This window comes from Echinops telfairi, unplaced genomic scaffold (genome assembly GCF_000313985.2).
Source record: "Echinops telfairi isolate 266 unplaced genomic scaffold, ASM31398v2 ScPeMD7_23;HRSCAF=83, whole genome shotgun sequence".
Lineage (NCBI taxonomy): Eukaryota > Metazoa > Chordata > Mammalia > Afrosoricida > Tenrecidae > Echinops > Echinops telfairi.
The window spans coordinates 28,599,156-28,619,769 of record NW_022103920.1 but is presented as its reverse complement, the minus strand read 5'-3'; the positions used below and the strand labels follow the sequence as shown (position 1 = coordinate 28,619,769).

General features: G+C 44.1%; 1 protein-coding gene across 1 annotated transcript in view; it reads left to right on the top strand.

The window, feature by feature from the left end:
- Positions 1–20,614, top strand: part of MET (MET proto-oncogene, receptor tyrosine kinase) — a 146,435-nt gene that overhangs the window by 86,792 nt on the left and 39,029 nt on the right. The window contains exons 4-11 of the mRNA XM_004707767.2: positions 2,150–2,284; positions 3,009–3,182; positions 8,636–8,796; positions 11,589–11,694; positions 11,811–11,947; positions 12,643–12,804; positions 13,551–13,650; positions 17,815–18,033. Of these exons, the coding sequence (XP_004707824.1) occupies positions 2,150–2,284; positions 3,009–3,182; positions 8,636–8,796; positions 11,589–11,694; positions 11,811–11,947; positions 12,643–12,804; positions 13,551–13,650; positions 17,815–18,033 (1,194 nt within the window). The remainder of the gene's footprint in view (positions 1–2,149; positions 2,285–3,008; positions 3,183–8,635; positions 8,797–11,588; positions 11,695–11,810; positions 11,948–12,642; positions 12,805–13,550; positions 13,651–17,814; positions 18,034–20,614) is intronic.

Below are 20,614 nucleotides of genomic sequence, written 5' to 3'. Positions count from 1 at the left end.
ACTTTGTGGACTGGTGTTGGGTTAATGGGTTAATGTTGGACTTGTGGGCTTGGGCAGCATTGGGTTGGGATGTTTTCATGATGCACCTTTTCTTTACATAAAACTCTCTCTTATACGTGAGTCGCCGTGGATTTGTTTCTCCAAAGTACCCAGACTAATACAAGGGGGTTATAGGTAGAGCCTTGTGATCAGTTCCCCCTTTCTCCCCTGCCTTTCACAGGACTCCTTTTAGAGGCAGAGAGACCGGGTCATTGAACTTCTCTTCATTGTGCCAGACAAGGTCACAGAGCCTTACTTGGCCCTTAATTTAAGAATAACAATCGTTTCCATCCTTTCCCACCCCAACCAACTGACCTTTGACCTGTCATTTAACTTCTGTGCAATTCCGCCAGCCAGTTTAATGGAGATGTTTTGAAAGGACTGCGTGTTTGGGGTGGAACAAATGTTAGAGAGGAAAAAACCTGGTGCGCCACCTCTCTGACTGTGTGAGCTCAGTTAGTTTCCCAGTCGACAGCCTGGTAGCAAAGTAGGTCTTTTGGGAAACTTCCCAAATCATTTCAGACCCCTCGCATCCATTGTTGTGCTGAAGAAGAATGTGCTGCTGAGAGCAGTTATATGTTGGGGTCAGCTTGCGTGGAGTTCTTCAAGGTGAATTACGACTGTGCTGAATTTCCATTCCCATTTTGCAGGTGAGAACACTGAGGTAGAAGGAAGGGTTAGTCACTTTATTCTCACGGAGGCCCACGCTTGTCCTTTGGCTTCCCTCCCATGGCAAGTCAACGCAGTCTTCGAGGTGAAAAGCTATTCAGAATGCGGGGCAATACCACAAAGTCCATTTCTGGCCCGGAGCCTGGCTCAGCCTGTGCCCCCTGTGTGGCCGCAGCCTGCGGGCCGTGTGTATTGAACGCCCCGCTGTGGTGAGGTGCTGTGGGGTCCGTTAGGACTCACGGCAGCCCCGTGCCCAGCAGAACGAAATGCCACCCGACCTGCACTAGCCTCACCAGCCTGGCTGTATTATTGGCGCCTGGTCATCTGGAATTTACCCTCATCAGTAGTTACGTGCTGGTCCCCAAGGTTCCACGGCGCTCTGTGGAACAGAGACAGGACTTTCCACTCGCATGAAGAGTGACAGTCTAGGAAGCACACAGGCAGTGCTGCGCTGTCCCATAGAGTCTCTCTGAGTTGACATGGACTTGCTGACAGTCAGTTTGTTTTTGGTGTTTGTTTTTGGTGGTCCTTGATCAGAGGAGTCCCTAGATGGTGCAAATGGTTAAGGGCTCACCTAACACCCGAAAGACAGAAAAGCTGGGCGATCCACTTCCAACGGATCACACCCATTGAAGACCCTGTGGAGCCCTGGGTACCAGGGCCCATATAGGGTCCCCGTGAGTTGGAATCCACTCCGTGATGGTTCTGGATGGTCCTTGGTCACAATCTCTAGACAATGAAAGTGGTGCATCTCCTGTTTTTGGGGTGCCAGGAATAGGACAAACAGCAATTGTGTGACAGGGAAGCATCCAAATCGGAAATCCCTGAAAGCAAGGATGATACGGGACAGAAACGGCCTAGACGGCTTTGTTAAAACCATCAGACTGGAAGCAGACCTTATATTACGTGTAATATAAGTTAATACATATCATGGGACACTGGCTTATAAAACATCCAGGACATCCTGTAGAGGAGATGGGCTTATCCTGATCTCAGAAGATCTATAAGTAAGGTGGAAAAGCAGCCAAGTCCACTACGTCAAAGAAAAGTGGTCCAATGGGAAATGTCAGGGAAATCAATTAACCATCACCCAGAATCCTTGTAAGTATTAGCGGTCTTCAGTCCTGCTAAGAATTTTGGTTGCTCCAGATCCCAGTACAATGATGAAGGTTTGTCTGCCGGAATTGGCTGATGAGTGGAAGGATCCTCCTTCCCTAGAAACCACTGAAAGACCAGCATCCGTCTTGGGGGGATTCCAATAAATGTGTCCAGGCAAGAGATTGAAAACGCTAGTGACTGACAAGGAGACCAACCGTTGGATCTTGAGTTCAGACACCTACGCTCTCTCGTCATCTGGTATCACCATTATCGTCCGTATTTTCCACTTTGACTTGAATCGAGCTGGTGGGAACAAAGAGTGCTTTCTTTCTGTCTGTTCCAGGTTGTGGTTTCTCGATCAGGATCGTGGACTCCTCACGTGGACTTCCGCCTGGACTCCCATGCTGTGTCTCCGGAGGTCATTGTGGAGCACCCAGTAAACCAAAATGGCTACACCCTGGTGGTCACCGGGAAGAAGGTAAGCCTGTCCCCACAGGGAGTGCCCTGAGGCTTACAACCAATGGCATTTTCTCTCTTTATCTCAGGCCCAACGTCCTCAGTTAGCGTCTTCAGTATTCCAGAGATACCTTGAAGTCACATTGCATTTTTATTCAAGGACTAGGGACCACCTTGGACCTAGGGGAGATTTTCTTCATAGCAGGCATGTCTCCTTTGGGCCTGTATTTCTCAATGAGAAAAACACACAGACCTCATGGCCGAACAGATTCAGAAACTGCACGTTAGAATCTGATCCCAGCTGTTAATCCCTTTTCTCAGAGAGAAGGAAGTGCATGTTGATGCCAGAATGATACCTAAACTTCCTTGGAATTTTCTAGGGGTTCCAGTGTGTCTTCCAGCAGCTGAAAGTATACTCTCTTGTTATTTTAAATGCCTCTGAGGCAGGACAGACGGTCATTACTAAACTTAAGTGGATATGATTAGAACCTCTGATATTGCCACAACTGTGACTGTATTTGCCAAGCAGTGAAGTTACCTTGGATCACGTGTGTCAACAAAGAAAGGCAGGAATTTTCTTTTTTCAGGTTTGGGTTTTTTGTAAATCATCTCCTCCTGATAATATCCCTCCCACGTGCTATCAACAGCAGAGTCTACAAAAGTTTCTTCACGCATCTCTTTTGTCTACGCGGTGTTGACTCGAACACACAATCCCCTGGAGCTCCTGCTCTCACTCTTCTCCGCAGATAACCAAGATCCCGCTGGACGGCTTGGGCTGCGAGCACTTCCAGTCCTGCAGCCAGTGTCTCTCTGCCCCGCCCTTTGTGCAGTGTGGCTGGTGCCACGATAAGTGTGCCCGAGCCGAGGACTGCCCCAACGGGACATGGACTCAAGAGATCTGCCTGCCGACGATTTATGAGGTGAGAAGCTCCGCGAACCGGTTTGTGGGCATGTCAGTAAACACCCGTCTCACTCTTGAAAAGAAGCCCAAACGCAGTTCACTCATCAGCCAACACCCCGTCTCCCTCTTGGTTCTGCCTGGGGCTGTCATTTGGCACAAAACCCCTCATTCTACACCCGAAGTGTTCCCATCACACTAATGGGACTCTACTTTGGCCGAGGCTCACCCTTCAGTGCCTCGTGAAGACAAGAATGGGCCGGCTGGGCAGCAGTGCCTCTCATTCCTCACACAGGAGACCTCTCCCTCCTGACTCTCCCGCCCTCTGATTCCTCAGCCACCTTCCTTATCTACCCAGAGGTTTCTCCACACAATGACTTCACCAGAAACCCTAAGCTGAACCCTGCACACCAGTGAGCCCAGACAGGCTCGGGCAGGCCAGACAGGGGTTTCTTCCTGCCAGGAGGCAGAGCTAGATGGTGGCCCTGTCTCATCTGATGAGATGAGCAGTTACTTCCCAGGGAGACACGGAGGTAAGTGGGAGGCCGGCACTCAGGAGTGTCTGTGGGCCTGTCCTTACAAGGGTCCCATGCGCATCCAGGACAGTGTGCTTCCTGCCGTCCGAGAACTTAGGGGCCAGCTGTGGTCTTGAGCTGTAATGCCGAGGCCCGGTCACAAGCCCTCTGCTCCCTAGTTTGTGTCCACATGTATCTGACACCATAAAAATTGCTATGAAAAAAAAAAAAAGAAAGAAAATTGCTATGATAATGTCTTATGTCTTCATTCAAACGCATTGTGCTTAAAACTGCTTCCCCGGTGAGGGCTCAGGATGTATTTTGTCTGCCTGCAAGCTGAACCGTTGGACATTAGCAAATGGCTCGTGTGGAAGATTCAAGTTGAAGGTCTCCATCGCCTGGTTCAAGCCCATGTAAACAGAGTGTATGAGTGAGAGCAAAAACCACCCCCCCGCGCATGGCTGGTTCCATTTAGTTACGGTTTAAGGCAAGATTCGTGCGGGGTGAGTGCATTTTCACGAAATCCTATTCTGCTGGTGTAACACAGCTAAGACTTAGCCGGACCGTCCGGAGCATAAGCTCAGAGAGAATTTTTAAAAACCAAACAAACTTCTACACTGTGGTATTTATGCACTTTTAAAATTTGACCATGTATTGTTGTATTTATGCAGTATTAAAACACAGGCCATTTTATACTTTTATAAACACACAGCCTTGGCAACTTGAGACCCTAGAAATCTGAACTCAGCTATCCCATGAAAGAGATAGGGGGATTGTGTGTGTGTGTGTGTGTGTGTGTGCAATCTAATCACAATTTCAAAAATAGCCAGGTTGGGGTTTTAAAAAAGGAAGCAATTTGAAGTCTGGCCCAATGAAACATTTAATTTTCATGGATGCGCTTCCCTTTCCATAAGCAATATTAAAACGGCTAAAATCAGAGTAACCATTTTAGGGTTTTCCTGAGCAGGGGCAATCTCATCATTTGCTCAACTCTCCCTCCCCTCTCCCTGTCCACAGCACCAGCCCTCCGTGGGTTCTGTTGTACTCTCCACAAGCCTGCGAGGCTCGACCTATGCCGTTGGAAGGAAAGTGGAGCCCCAAGTCCATAAATCCCTTTCGGTTCATAGTTGTTAGGAAGATTTCATGCTGCACTGGACCGTGACATTCCAAATTCTCGCTGCAAAAAAAAAAATAATAATAATAAAATAGATTAGTCTTCTCTTTTCTTTATCTGTCTCAAACTCAGTGGACACAAAACCCAGTTAATGTATAGCGTTTCACTTTCCAATAAAAGGAAGTTGAAAGTTAACCTTGTTTTACAAGGTACATAATGTTCACTCCCTAAAGTTCTTCGCAGTTCCCCCTAGGACTGATTTCAAGATTGCAAGGTCATTTTTATTTGTTTGTGTCAAACTTGTGATCATATCTCATCCTTAAAGAATGGTGAGAAATATTTTGGTAAAGGAAGACCACTCTCCAACGTATTCTGAACTTTTGGGGACAGGATTGAGTTCAACCCCCAACCCCCACCACCACCCTCAAAAAAAAAACTCACTGCCATAGAGTCAATGAGGACTCACAGCAACCTTATAGGACAGGGTAGCACTGCCCCTGTGAGCCTCTGAGACCAACTCTTTGTGGAGTAGAAAGCCCCGTCTCTCTCCCACAGAGCAGCTGGTGGTTTGGAGCTGCTGACCCTGTGGAATTCAACCCCACCCCAGTGACGTACGACATAAACAACAACTGCTTGATCAGAAGACTGATCTCTTGGGAGCGTGCAGGCCCCAGTCACCAGTATCTGTGACTGTTCCTTACTGAAGAGGAGTCTCCATTGTGCACTGTAATGCTCACCTGGTTGCCTGTGTATTATGTTGATGGGTTTTGAAACCACCATCCTTCCAAATATGGTTGCAGCTGTTCATCGGCGATGTGATCTGTCACCTGTGAAAGTACCATCACTATTCTTGGTGCGGGTTCTCCCCCGTCCAGACAGGTGGGTGACCCAGCCTCCACGGCCTTTGTGCTGGACAAACATTTACTGCCCACCAAGCTCCTCAGCCCTCCATAATCACTCATTGTTTACTGTTGGATTTGTTCAATCTCTCCAAGGGGGTGCAGGGCCCAAGCTACTTCCTTCTTCTTCCACTGTCCGCATGACAATTCCCCATAAACTTGGGGGGCGGGGGAGGGGGTACGTTGAGAGATTCAGTGCTCCTGTTTATTACTGTCTCCCATGCCAGAGGAGAGAGGCTACCAAAGGGTGAATCTCTTACAGAGGTTTTATGATATGATATCTTTTCGAATGCCAGGGCACCCGGCGAACAGTTCTCAGTGTCTTCTCCCGAAGCATCCTCCAGCCCCTTTGCATTGAATAGAAAGTCGTGGTGTGGGCAGAGGGGCAGACGTGGCTCCTTCTGTGGCGAGAGCAGGATGCAGGCAGCGGGTCCAGGCCAGCCTCTTCCGTGGGCAGCTGTTTTCAGTGCGGAAGCCTCCTAGTTAGAAGGGACAGCAGCTGGGTGTGTGACTGCCTCGGGCTGAACAGAGGCCTGGGAGGCTTGGATATCTTGTTCTCTCCTCCTGGATTTCTAACATAATAATAAACAGATTATGCCCCCTTCTCCCAGCAGTCTTCATGTTGTTAGATATGGACGAGGTACATTTTTATGAAAGGCATGACTGTGTAATGGATTTTATGGGTAAAATGGCTGTCATAAAAGCATTAAGCTAAGACTTTAAGGGGGTTCAGTAACAAGGGTAAAGTGGAAATTTGTGGGTTTGTGATTATTTACTTGGGAGGGATGGGAATGTTTGCAAATTGGCTTTTTGCTAAAAGCCCTTTCAGATACTTTAAGACTCTCACTCGCTAGGCAATAGCAAACACCTTTACTGGTTTTGAGTTGAGTCTCCAGTGGTGCTGTATTTTCCCACCATTGTACTTTACAGCACAATTTACAATTTGTCCCCCCCTCAAAAAAAAAAACATTTCCTTTCTCAATTGTCCTGAAGTTACTGAGGAGAAGCTTATTTTTAACTTGGAAATGTGTTTTGTTCCTAATCGTGTTCGCCTGGAACCAGTTGTCTATGAAGTTCATAATAGCCTAATGCTGTCTTATCTCAGAGTTCTCAAAGTCTAACTAGTTAATGGCCAATTTTACTTTTATCGCACCAAAAGTGAGCCTGCAATAACAAAATGAACCTGTTATTTATTTAACTTCGGACATGGGGTAAAATAAATCCTAGAAATGAGATGTAAAATAATGCCACGGGAGACCATTAGAATTCTTGCTGCAATTCCTCCTGGGGTTCTCCCCCGTCCCATTGTTATCTGTTTCTGATAGAAATCGTTTGCTGTGTGTATTAAGTACTTAAAATTTTCTTAAAGAGCAAGTCTTTCAACTCAGCAGCCAAACTAACAAGATCAAAAGGTAGCGTCTGCTCTGAGTCCCAGCAGCTGCTCCCTGAAGTTTTTGTGGCAATCCTCTAAGATAGCCTTTCTTCCACAGTGCTGGTGGGTTCAAACTGCCATGCCTCAGGTTACCCCACTCAGGGATCTATGAACCCACTGCTGTTGCTATTAAGTGCCTTCTGTTCATTCTGACTCACAGCAACAAAAGCTAGAAACAATGCCCCGACCTGCACCATCTTCCTAATAGCTCTGTGTGTGAGCCCATAGCCGCTGTTGTCAATCCACTTCGTTGACGGTCTTCCTCTTTGACACACCCCTTTGCATTGCCAAGCATGATGTCCTTTTCCAGGGACTAGTCTCCCCTGATAACATGTCTAACCTACGTGGACGAAGTCTCGCCATCTTCCTTTTTAAGGAAGATTCTAGCTGTTCTTCTCCCGAGACAGATTTGTTTGTTCTGACGATCCATGGTACTTTCAATATTCTCTGCCAAACCGGATTCAAATGCATCAATTCCAACCAACTAGTGTCAGCCACTGTGCGTCAGCATCGACTCGATGACAGTGCGTGGTTAGGTATCAAATAAGAGAAAGAAGGGGGGGGCGAAAACTCTGGAGTGAATAATGCACATGAATTTAGTGGTAAACATGAGCTCCTCATTTATTGGTGGGGGCCTGGCACGTACCACCAGTTGCTGAGGAGTGGGTTCCCGTGCAGAGGGACCCCATCTGCGCTTCATTGTGGTTGTAGTGACTGAAGTTAGGGAAGACGGTTCTAGACTTTCTTTCACAGCATCTCTGGGTGAATCCAAGCCACCAGCCTTTCAGGTATCCGCTGAGGATGTTAGTTTGCACGGCCCAGGAAGTGCTTCACAAAGAATGCATGCGAGCGTGAATGAAAGAATGAGGAGCAGCTACGTGCGGGAGCTCGTTCATGATCATAGCCGCTGAGTGCAACTGCAAACACGGGAAACAGAAAGAGGAATTTTCCGCTGTGACTTTCTCCGATAGGCGGGGTGAGCCACAGCGATAAGACAGTGGGCACAGCCAGCTGGTGCACAGCAGAGCTGGGCAGGCCCTTGGCCCTTAGAGCTCATGAAGGAGTTTTGATGGGCATTTGGTCTGGAGGTCCGTGGAAGTTATAACCAGTTTGCATTGTAAACATGTAAAAATCTGGACCCTGGTCCCCCCAGAATCTCTGGGAGATGCCATTCTCTTCTGAGAGACCCAGGAAGACCTTTCTTCCCTCCCGAGGGGAATCTTCTCTTTGTCCCGTCTCCACGTCCCTTGTAAACAACTTGTTTCATGAGTGCTTCACATATTCCTTCTAGGGTCTCTGAAAATGGTTACTCCTTTCCTTTCATGGAAATTCCATTCTATGAAATAATGAGAAGTTGGAAGAACTTGAACTAGTCTGTTTAATATATACCCTTAGATACTTGAGATTATTATTTTTTATTTGTTTGTATGAAAGATCATGATGTAGTGGATTGTCTGTTACCTGTGTTGTCTCATTTTTTTCTTTTTTCGTAATAGTTCTGTGTTGCTCTTGCAGGTTTTCCCAGCCAGCGCACCCCTTGAAGGAGGGACCACTCTGACAGTGTGTGGCTGGGACTTTGGGTTCAGAAGGAATAATAAGTCTGATTTCAAGAGAACCAGAGTTCTCATTGGAAATGAGAGTTGCCCCTTGACCTTGAGCGAGAGCACACCAAATATGTAAGAATCGTAGAACACTTCTCTGTGCGTGAACTTCAGGACACGGGGGTGGGGGGGGTATTATTATTATTTTTTTTAGGGTTATTGTAAAACTCACTCCTTAAGACCAACTCTTGATCAATCTACCAAATCTCTTCTGGAGTTTGTTTAGGTTTTAACCCTTCTCTGCTCATAAGGATTCAGCAAAGAAGGGATGGATTGCCTCTATGGGGGGTGGGGGGAATAGATAGATAAAAAAATCCAGCATCTGAGAAATTTCTTAATAACCGACAATGTAACAGCTATTCAAAAGTAGTCTGGGTTGACTTGAAAGAGTGACTTCAGTGGGGCCTCACAATGGAGAGACTCCACAGGCATTGTCTGTAAGAATCAGTAGCCACTCAATATGGTCCCCCTCATCCAAACTCACCTTCTAAACCAGTTTTTCCCAAAACAAGTGATACTGTCCTCTCAGGTGAGTACTGGAATAACCCAAGGGGGTGGGGGTAGCAAAAGCAGAAACCTACACTTTATCCTGGCATATGGGCTATTGTCCAAAGTTTTTCTTGCCAAAGAGGCGCTGAGGAATATATTTATTGTTAATGAAAATGGAGCAGTAGGCCAAGTGCGTTTGGGAACTGATGGTCTAAATCTTGAAAGTGTAGTGAAACAACTGAATCATATATTCGAGACTTGCTTTTTTAGATGAGTTTAGATTTATGTTCAGCTCATATTTATTGGCACCAACATGTATAGGGTGCATCTCATTTAGCATCTCCAAGTCCTTGGAGGGGACAGCACTATTCCAAATACTACACGGTGGAGGGGCTGGCCTTCTGAGACGGAGAGTGGATAGTAGAGGTAACCCGAAGGGAAGGGCCTGCGCAGGGCTTCGCACTCAGCTCTCCTGACCCACGACCTGTGCTTTGGTGACTATATTCTGCATGGACCTTCGCAATAATTCCTCAATCTCAGAGTGAACAGAGGGTTCAGAAATTATCAGTAACTACCATCTGCTTAATGTTTTATAGACAGGTCCTCATGGTACGTAGTGTAGCAAGTGGTCTTCTTATAGGCAGTAGAATTGATTCTAGGCTTTCTAAACCTCCTCATTTTGCTCAGACTAAATTTCAGTTCATTTCACATTTGTTTAGCTTAATGACCCAAAGTAAGTAACTCTGGAAATCTCCCTGGCAAGGTCTCTAAAATTCTTAATCATTGCATTATGAATTGGGGCCTATACTAGTGATGTATGATTTATTCTCAAACACACGTTGAGGAAACAGCATGCACACATGCAGTTTTATGACGACACTAAGATTAAACCCACGCACCGTCATCCACTCATCGCTACCCTCTGGAGGGTCCCCAAGGCCGTGAATCTCCACAATAGTGGATAGCCTCCGTGTTGGAACAGCTGATGGTTTTGAGCTGTTAACAGTCCCACCGGGACTCCTTCTGTGTGAAGAGTACTAATTCAAAAGTAATCCTATTCAAAGTTCATTCTTTTTTTATTTTTTTAAGTAATGGAGTCAAACAGGTGACAACTGTAACCACAGAAAGGTACCTGTTGTCAAACTTTAATGAAGAGATGCAGATCATTGTTGATAATCCCATTATTGCTTCACTGGTTGTTGAAATGCCACCTCATTGTCTTAAGTCTGCTGAATGATAAGAAGCCCTGGTGGCGTAGTAGTTATGTGTTGAGCTGAGAACCTCAAAGTCACCAGTTTGAAACCACCTGCCAATTCTCAGGAGAAGACAAGGCTTTCTTTTTTTTTAAATCAGTTTATTGGGGCTCATACAACTCTTATCACAACCCATACACACATCAATTGTGTAAAGCACATTTATTTGTAAATTCGTTGCCCTCATCATTCTCAAAACATTTGCTCTCCACTTAAGCCGCTGGCATCAGCTCCTCATTTTCCCCCTCCCTCCCCGCTCCTCCCTCCCTCATGAACCCTTGATAATTTATAAATTATTATTTTGTCATATCTTACACTGTCCAACGTCTCCCTTCACCCACTTTTCTATTGTCCGTCCCCAGGGAGGAGGTTATCTGTAGATCCTTGTAATCAGTTCCCCCTTTCCACCCCACCCTCCCTGCACCCTCCCAGTATCGCCACTCTCACCACTGGTCCTGAAGGGATCATCCGTCCTGGATTCCCTGTGTTTCCAGTTCCTATCTGTACCAATGTACATCCTCTGGTCTAGCCAGATTTATAAATTAGAATTGGGATCATGATAGTGGGTGGGGAGGAAGCATTTAGGAACCAGAGGAAAGATGTATGTTTCATCGTTGCTACACTGCACCCTGACTGGCTCGTCTCCTCCCTGCGACCCTTCCGTAAGGGGATGTCCAGTTGCCTACAGATAGGTTTTGAAAAGCAAGGGTTTCTATTCCTATGAAGATTTACAATCTCGGAAACACACGGGGGCAGTGCACTCTGCTTTAGACGGTTGCTGTGAGGTGGAATCGGCTCCCTAGCCATGGAGTTGGTTTGGGTTTTATGACAAACATTGCCCCTGCAGTTTTATTGACTTAGATTTACCTTATTGTGTCTTTTTAATCCGTGAGGTTAACCTTAATGAGTTTTAATATTTCGTGCTTTATTTGTACATATATTTACAATACAGTCAGTATTAAGCTTGGCATAATAGTGCAGAAATAAAATCTGTACGTTATTAATTGCCAGAAAACCATACCTACTGCTTAGAGTAGTTAGGTCAAACTTAGAGGCCATTCAAATAGTCAAGAGAGAAAATAAATGCCTTCAAATCTGTAATGTATTACACCTTGCTTTCCGCAGGTTGAAATGCACCGTCGGTCCTGCAATGAGTGAGCATTCCAATCTATCCATCATTATTTCAAATGTCCGAGGGACAGCGCCGCAGTATAGGACATTTTCCTATGTGGTGAGTCTCAGCATTACTTGTCTCCTGCACCAGGATAGGTGACTATTATTATGCAGTTTACTTAACTATCATAGATTAACAAGCTGCTTGATTTTATTTTTGTATCTCCCACTCAGGATCCTGAAATCACAAGTATTTCTCCAAGTTACGGTCCGAAGGCTGGTGGCACTTTGGTTACTTTAACTGGAAAGTACCTTAACAGTGGAAATTCTAGACACATTTCAATTGGTGGAAAAACATGTACTTTAAAAAGGTACTATAAATATGTTTTGTATTTCATCAGTCAAGTTGGATGAATATCTGTACCTAACACATCAAACAAATATTTTGCCTTTCCTGGGGAGAAAAATTAAGATGTTTATATTTTCTCTCTTGGTGGCAAAATGTCCTCTTTCCCAAACCCACCTACTCCTCTTTATTGGCGTCGCTACCTCTCCTTTATTGTTCATTAATTCCACTTTTTAATTTTGTCTTCCCATCACCTTAATCATCCACACTCCTTAATATCCTAACTACGAACTTTGAGATGCTGGTAACTGACAGCTACTTAAAATAAGCATCTCCATCAAGATTCACAAGCATACAAATATTTTGGGGGTGGAAAGATGCAGAGGAGAGAAGGGTTTGGAGGGGAGCTTGTGTTTCTATGGCTTAAAGTAGGAGAAGCTTGATTAATCAAGTTCCTAAAGAATGTTTGTCTAAAAAAATTGCTTAAAATTGCCAAGGTATGGATATCAGTCAGGGATGACCAGTCCACAGCATACCTTAGTTGGGGTCCATTCAGTTATACACAGACTACACTTTTTAAAAAAAAGTTGTTGTAGGCCAGTGTATCAGGAAATCCCCATGTAAGAGCCGCTGGGTAATATCTTTTTGATTCAGAAGCTTAGTTCAGAAGTATCTTTCTCTCTAACAGCATTGGTCTATTTTCTTGATTTTTCCACTCAGTGTGTCAGATAGTGTTCTCGAATGCTATACTCCAGCCCAAAGCATTTCAGCTGACTTTCCTGTTAAGTTGAAGATTGACTTAGCCAACCGAGAGGCCTACAGCTTCAGTTACCAGGAAAATCCCCTTGTCGTTGAAATCCATCCAACCAAATCTTTTGTCAGGTAAGTGAAAGTTTCTGGTAGGCTTAAGACGATGAAGAGCATGAGGACGGTTTCACTCTAGATGGCCATGAGGAGTGGGAGCTCTGTGCTTGGCTTCAACTCTGGGCCATTTCTTTTGAAGGCTGCCTTTCCAGCTCAGAGTGACAGCTTCACTTGGTTCGTGTTCACATCAAGAAGCATTCAGCCCTGTTCTATTAGGCTTTAAATGGACACCAGTAAAGCAACTGAATGCAGCAATGTAGGTTTTCTTAAATTATTATATACACATCGACTCTAGACTGAATTTAGTGCCCCAAGCTAGAATCATTTTCTTTTCCCCACCTGTCTGTATTTTTTTCTGCCAGCTTCCCTCGCAGATTCCCCCTATGCCAGCCTCCCTTTGAATCATTATCTCAATGGACCCAGTTCAGTCAGCCTCCTTTGCTTCAATTTGATAAGTGTAGCAATAATAGTCTATTTCATTTTTGTATTCCTTTCCGAGAGGGAAAAATGCATATTTCTTTTGTGTGTTTTGTGATTAAGAAAATTAAAAATCCATTTCTCTAGCCTATGAACTATGCCTTTTAAAAAATGTTTCAAGTTAGTACAAGTTGGTTTCAAAGAAGACTTATCACTGACTTTCATTTGACTTTGGCTGCACTAACCTGTAATCATTCCATGTGACTACATTGAGTTTCTCGCTTCAAATACTTGGTAGGGAAAGAACCTCTCACCACCATCACCATTTTCCTGTTTTATTTTGCCAGCGGTGGAAGCACAATAACAGTTGTTGGAAAAAATCTGAATTCAGTTAGTGTCCCAAGGATGATCATAAACGTCCATGAAGCGGAAATGAACTTCACAGTGGTAAGTGCTTTGAGAGATGGGTAACATGCAGCTCTGCAGCTCTGCCTCGACCACCTGACTCTCAGGGCATAAAGCATATCTCTGGATGCTTAAGTCAAACGGTGTGTTTCATTCAAGAGCAAACACCATCTAGACTCTTGCTCTCACACCATTAGAATATATCTGCATTTAAGTGTGTGTATGAGCGGGCTTCAGTTTGTGGAATATGGAACTGAAAGATAATGAAGTGTCTCTACACACTTCTAAAAATGCATATATATACACGCATACCTATATGAACACTTAATGTATATACACACCTACGCACAGAGTCACAGTCACTGAATCGATTCCAACTCTCAGAGACCCTGTAAGACAGGGGAGAACTTCCCTACAGGTGAGAGTCTTTCTCCCTTTGGAGCCCCTGGTGGGTGCGGACGCTGACCTTGCAGTCCAGCGAGTAACCCCATCAACCCCCAGCCGTGTGTGTGTGTGTGTGTGTGTGTGTGTGTGTGTGTGTGTGTGTGTGTGTGTGTGTGTGTGTTTGTGTATGTACCCACACCAAACCTGCTAAGGAGTCCGTCGTCACTCATGACGACCCCGGGTGTTTCTGGGGAGAACCGCAGCCCACGGGGTCTTCGGTGGCTATGAGCTTTCAGAAATGGATTGCCAGGCCCTTCCTGGGCACCGCCTCTAGTGGGTTTGCAACCAACCTTTAGACTAGCAGCCAAATGCTAACTGTTGCCCCACCCAGGGACTCCACTTTGGCGCAGTCAATATATGTGTGTGTGTTTATGCAAGCATGACAGAGCAGGTCTAGACGGAAATGATCATAGCTAGCTTGAGACGATGTATTGAAAGACGATCAGCACAGAAGGAAACCACGCTGTTCTCGTGCCCCCAGGAGCCTCAGCAGTGCAGCCCTTGGCAACCGCACCTGTCTCGCAGCAGCACCCAGGCTTTCGTCCACTCCTTTTCTGACTTTTCTCTGATCGAGTAGCAAGGAAGCCCTGCAGTCCTTATTCTGTGCCCTAGAATAGGGACCTCATTTGCTGTGTCTCCCACCTTTGCTTATGTGCCAGGCTTATTAAAATTAAGCTTGAATGCCTCCGTGTGAGTGGTAGACTCATTTTGTGCTGTAACAATTTACACAGGTCTCTTTCTTGTGGTCATTTCAGTTCAGCTCCGAGAAAGGTAGGGGTTATTGACAAAGATTGTAAATGTGTGTTTGTGTTTATCTGTAATAAAAATCACACCTCCGAGCGGAATTTGTGCGCTCAGCATAGAATCAGGGTTCTCCATGCTCCTCTCAAGCTGAGGGTCTCCGTTGGGCAGGCGATAGATTGAATTATGGTACGCCCTCTTAGGTTTCCATCTACTACTTCTTGATGGCTAAAGCCACGGTGTTCTTCAATTACAAAAACCAATTTCGTGCTAAAAATGTCAAGCCAAATCACCAAACAATAAGGGCATCGCCAATGAGGTTTTTCTTGACCTCTCAGTCAGCCACATTGCATCATCTCTATAGAGTCTTATTAGATTGTTATCATATTCCTGAGAGATTCCACTCCAGGGAGTCATCCTATGAGGCAAAGGGCTTTGAAACCAACCAACACACACAGCCACAAACCGTGTTAAAATGCCACTGCTGTTCATTTAAAGGACATCAGTACTGCACAACCAACATAGCCGTTTCCAATCACCAGGTTAAAAATTAAACACAGCCATGCTCCTTGGTGTTGGCATACACCGTTTTCAAAGGAGCAAGCTGAGAAAGTATGTTGATCTCACAGAGCCAAGCCTACATTGCTAAAACAATGACTGCCTTCCCTTCCCTCTCCTCACTAGCATTCGGAGGACACACACCGGGTGGTGGGGTACTCATTGGGCTGCAGTTTGAGTCCACCAGTGGCTCGCCGGAGAACGATGCAGCTTTCTGCTCCCGTGAAGATTAACAACCTCAGAAACCCTCCGGGGCTGTTCTTCTCTGCCCAGAGAGTCACTTTGGGCTGGAATTGACTCAATCCCAGTGAACTTGGTTTTGTTTGTAGCGTTCCTCTTGGCCTCCTCCTCCGTGTGTTACCACCTCGTTAGTAAAAACCTTCCAGGTGTCAGAAGTAGAGTTGCATCTCCCAAAGATGCAAACAATTGAGTAAAATAAAACTCTTATCTTGTTGCTATCCAGATAGATAACGTTCCGTTATGTTAGCCCCAAAGCCCTTAGAACAATAGAACTATCTATAGAATTGAACAGGAGTGGAAAGCTCAGCCTCGTGGACTATTGTTTCTCATAACAGAGACTTGTGCTCCTACCATGTTCCCTGCTGCTTACAGGATTTGAGACTGGCCAGGATGCACCAAACTTCTTCATATTTAACAAATCAAACCTCTCTGGTCAGGTCTGATTCTGGTTTGGAGATAGAGAGCTAGTCAAAATAACTCTTAAAATAACATGAAAACTCTTAATTTTTTCAAATAAAACTAATCAGTACTTTCTTAACAAAATGTTGTAGTCATGTATTGTTCCCCAAAATAAGCCATTTATTATGTATTTGTATTCAAATTTCTTCTTGTGTTGAAGAGAATTACTGTAATATTAGAAGATTGTACATTTATGTTCTTCAAGAGGATAGGAACGAATAATATTTAGCTTTAAAATATTAATTTGGTGTAAAATTAATCCTTTTTTCCTAGTAAGTCAATGGATCAGTTTTCTATGTTTACAACACATATTTTTAATATAGAGTAATTGAAATTTTTTTAGTGATCAGATACCAAGTGTTAGGTTTATTCACAGTCCTTTTGCTATTGTGGACCTAGGTAAATAATGTTTCCCCTCCAGCTGTCCTTGTCCCCCCCCCCCAAAAAAAAAGGGACATCAAAGGGATGCTATTGCTTGTTTTTCTTTTCCTTGGGAGAAAAGGGGGAACTCAGCTTTACTTACTATACTTACACCACTTTGTGTTGCTGTGTAGTCCAAGCACAATCCAGAGGAAATCACATTTCTCCAGATTCCTTAAATCAGAATTCCAGATGAGAATATTCCAACTGAGCGATGAGAGACCATGAAATAATAATAGCACCAAGCAAGCCAAACCCAACCCACTGCTATCGAGTCGATTCTCTTAGCACCCCACAGGACAGAGTAGAACTGCCCCTCCCGAGGCTGCGTTTCTTTCTAAGATCATTATATTGGGGGCTCTTACCGCTCTTATAAAAGCCGTGCAACAATTGTATCAAGCACATTTGTACATATGTTGCAAGGCTATAATTCTTCACAGAAGCAGAAAATGTCATCTTCTCCTATGGAGCAACTGGTAGAATTGAACAGCTGGCCTCACAGTTAGTGTCTTAAAACATAGCAGCCACAACACCACTAGGGCTTCCTAATAATAATAGCACAGACTTTGTAAAATAGGGACCATGGGAAAAGATTGATTATATGCAATAAATAAATAGAAAACAAGAAGCAGTATAACTTGGGATAGAGACAGTTGAGTTCTGGGGTCAGGTGGCCTTGAGTTTGTGCCTCCAACTCTGTGATCTGATTGAAGGATGCAAGCTTGAGAGCCCAGTTTCTCCATCTGTAAAATGAGAGTAATCGTAGCGCCTGCCGCATCGGGCGAATCTGAGAATTCCATGAGGCCAGCTTTGTAAAGCATTTTGCATAGACCTGGCACTCAGTAATCAATTGCCTAAGACCTACTAATAAGATTACCTAGTTCCAGAGTTAATTATTATGTGAACTGTATGTCACTTGCCAATGTTCAAAGCCCTTTACTATGAAGCATCCCATATTCTGTATAATATTGCCTTCTTACTTTCTGAATAAGAGAGCCAAGTTCCTAAGGAAGGGCTTTGCTGAAGTTCCCACAGCGTGGTTTAGAGCTAATGTGCAAACCAAGGTCGTCTTCGGGAAAATGAAATGATTGAGGGAGGGCCGGTTCCAGAGAGATCAACTGAGCTTATTCCAGGCCAGCGAAGCCCTTGTCTCCCTTTGAAGACTGGATTGTTTGGATAAATTGGCATCTATCATGTTCCCAGAAACTCGAAAGCTAAAAGCAACTTTTTTTCCCCCCAGAAAGTATATACTCTGAATTGGCTATCTGAAATTGTGCAATGTGAAAGCTGCTATTGATGTCCCGCTGCATTCTGTTTACAGTGCATAATTGTGTCTTGCTGCAGGCATGTCAACAGCGCTCTAATTCAGAGCTAATCTGCTGTACGACTCCTTCACTGCAACAGCTGGATCTGCAACTCCCCCTGAAAGCCACGGCCTTCTTCATGCTAGATGGGATCCATTCCAGGGACTTTGATCTCATTTATGTACCTAATCCTGTGTTTAAGCTTTTTGAAAAGCCAGTGATGATCTCAATGGGCAATGAGAATGTACTGGAAATTAAGGTAAGAAATGTTTAAATGTTCTCCTAAATCATCAGTTTGAATTTAATTGACTTGTAGCTATGTGAATAGAATGGTTGTATTCTGTCATTTTATCTGAAACGCCATCAGCCAATATCTAAGCTCCAAATCTTTTTTTGGCATAAGACTAAACAATAAGTATGGGCATGGGTTGCCTTTTAATGAAGCATTTAAAAGCCCTTTCCTGTGTGTATATGGAAAAGTAGCCAATGTGGAACACACATCCATTAAAGAAACTCCCAGTGAACGCGTTTCCCAGCAGATGCCCTACATTTCCCTGGACACGTCAATGTATTCACCGCAAAGTAAAAGCCACGAAATGCAATGCATCAGTGGTAGTCCGTCAGTCCGTCTAGTACTTAGAATTTACTGTCTGACTGTGATCAACTCTGAGCCAATTTACAAATAGAACTGGATTGCCATGACTTTAAGAATATGTTTTTAAAAAACTTTTTAATTAAAAAATTAAAAAAAGAATATGTTAACCTCTACTTAGCATTTCACCAAAGGATGAACCCAGCCTGTTGTACATGAAAATACGGAAGCCCAGTGCTGTGAAATGGCATCAGAAGCATTGCACTAGTGGCCAAATCAAAACTAGAATACAGTTCCATTGTGTTGCATTTGTCACCTTTACTTGAATTACTAATCAAACAGGCAGCGTGACCAAGAGTGTCATTCCCTGTCCACTGGGAACAACAGCACATCCGTCCTTCAGAATCAACCATACAGCACTCACAAGTCAACAAACGCAATTGCTGTAGACACCCAGAACAAACACAATGTGGACAAACTCAAAGCAAGCAATAGGATCGTCCTTATTTAAATATAACATTGACTCCCAGAGGTCATCTGCATCTAAGCCATTATGTATTTCTATTAAAATTGTATTTTCTGCTTTTTCAATAAGATTTTATCCGTAGCTCAACCCATGCACACATTGACACTCACAAGTGTACTAAACTCACAATTGTATTTGGAATGATAATTAAGCAAACCCAGCATGAAATTAAATGGAAGCCTGCTTCAATGAGCGTGTTTACCACCACAAAGTTCTTTCATCGCTTCTTTCATTAGTTTTAGAAAGAGAAGCTTTTATCACTTCTCTTCTCTTTTTCAATAAAACTAATCTAGTGTGACCTTTTGCTTTCAACAATTACTGTGTTTGACGTTTGAAAGATTCCACTCGGTTTTCTTGATGGAAACAAAGGCCCATGTGCACATATTTTTATGCCCAGAAAAACTATTTTTTTTCTATTCCTGTATCGATGACAGAAGGATTAGTGATAAATGGTTCTGTACCCACCCAAGAATAGTCCTGCGTAGAAGAGAAAAATGTCCTTTTCTATAAATTAAATACCCTTTATTCAACATCCTACAAAATTGTTGGACCAAGCGAGACATGATTTGACATCATCTTCAATCTGTCGATGCTTTTCCCAACAAGGCCCAAGGGGAGTCTGACGACAGACACACAAAGCACTTTCTTCTCGTGCCACCTCCAGGATGAGTCTGCTCTTTAACCAGCGTATACAGCACCTGTCATGTCACAGAGTAGGCATCCGGTGGAGAGAGAGACAGTTCAGGGGTATTTCTTTTATACCCTGATTCAATCTTTTCCCAAACTTCATTCTTCCATGGATATAAGAGGTCATCTAAGGAGTAAGAGTATGTGTGTGTATATGTGTAGTGACGGCAATTTAACCCTTTATCGATATCAAAAATTGATGAAGTCCTCTGCTTCCCTTAGGCAGAAACAAAGGGAAGCAAAGCATGAGAAATGAAAAGAGAAGGCGCTGCCTTCTGGCCAGGCCGTGGGCTGTTTTTACCCAAAGAAAGCCGACCATCTCTTTTCCTGCGGTGCTGGTGCAGTTGGCATGCACAGCAGGATGTTGTGTTCTGTCGATGGAAGTGCTGTGGATGGAAACGTGTGTTTGGAGTGAGCTTTACTCTTCATCGCCAGGAAAAGTTCATATTCTTCAAGCAACCATGCATGCAAGAATTCTTGGGTTACAAAGAGACTGCCATCATTTCCAGCCCCAGCCTTAGTCAGTAGCTGGACCTATGACTACATCATAGCCAAAAGGGGTCAGCCAACTTTGAGTTGAGAGGGGACAAGAAGGACTTCAGAATGAATCAGAAACCCCATTGATGCAGAAGGTAGTTTATGGCCAAGGCGTTTAGGCAGCCAGCACCAGATAGGGACAGAGATCACTAGCAATAGGCATCTCTGTGGGAGTATGTTAAGGTACAATGAGTATATCAACTATATGGATTTTTACACTTAATGCACCGCTTTGACATATTATTTGATTTGAGTCTCCCTTGTACCTATAAAGTGGTGAGATCAGTGATGATTACCCCATTTATAAATAAATAAACTGATCTTTAAAGAGACTGGGTCATTTGTCTTGGGTCACCCAGGGAGTAGGGAACACAGCTAGAGCTCATATTCAAATTCCTTGACTCCCAATCCAGTCTGATAGCCATTAAATCACAATACTTCTCGTATTAACTTTGACTTATTATGTGTCAAAACACTGTTCATGATACAAGAATATTT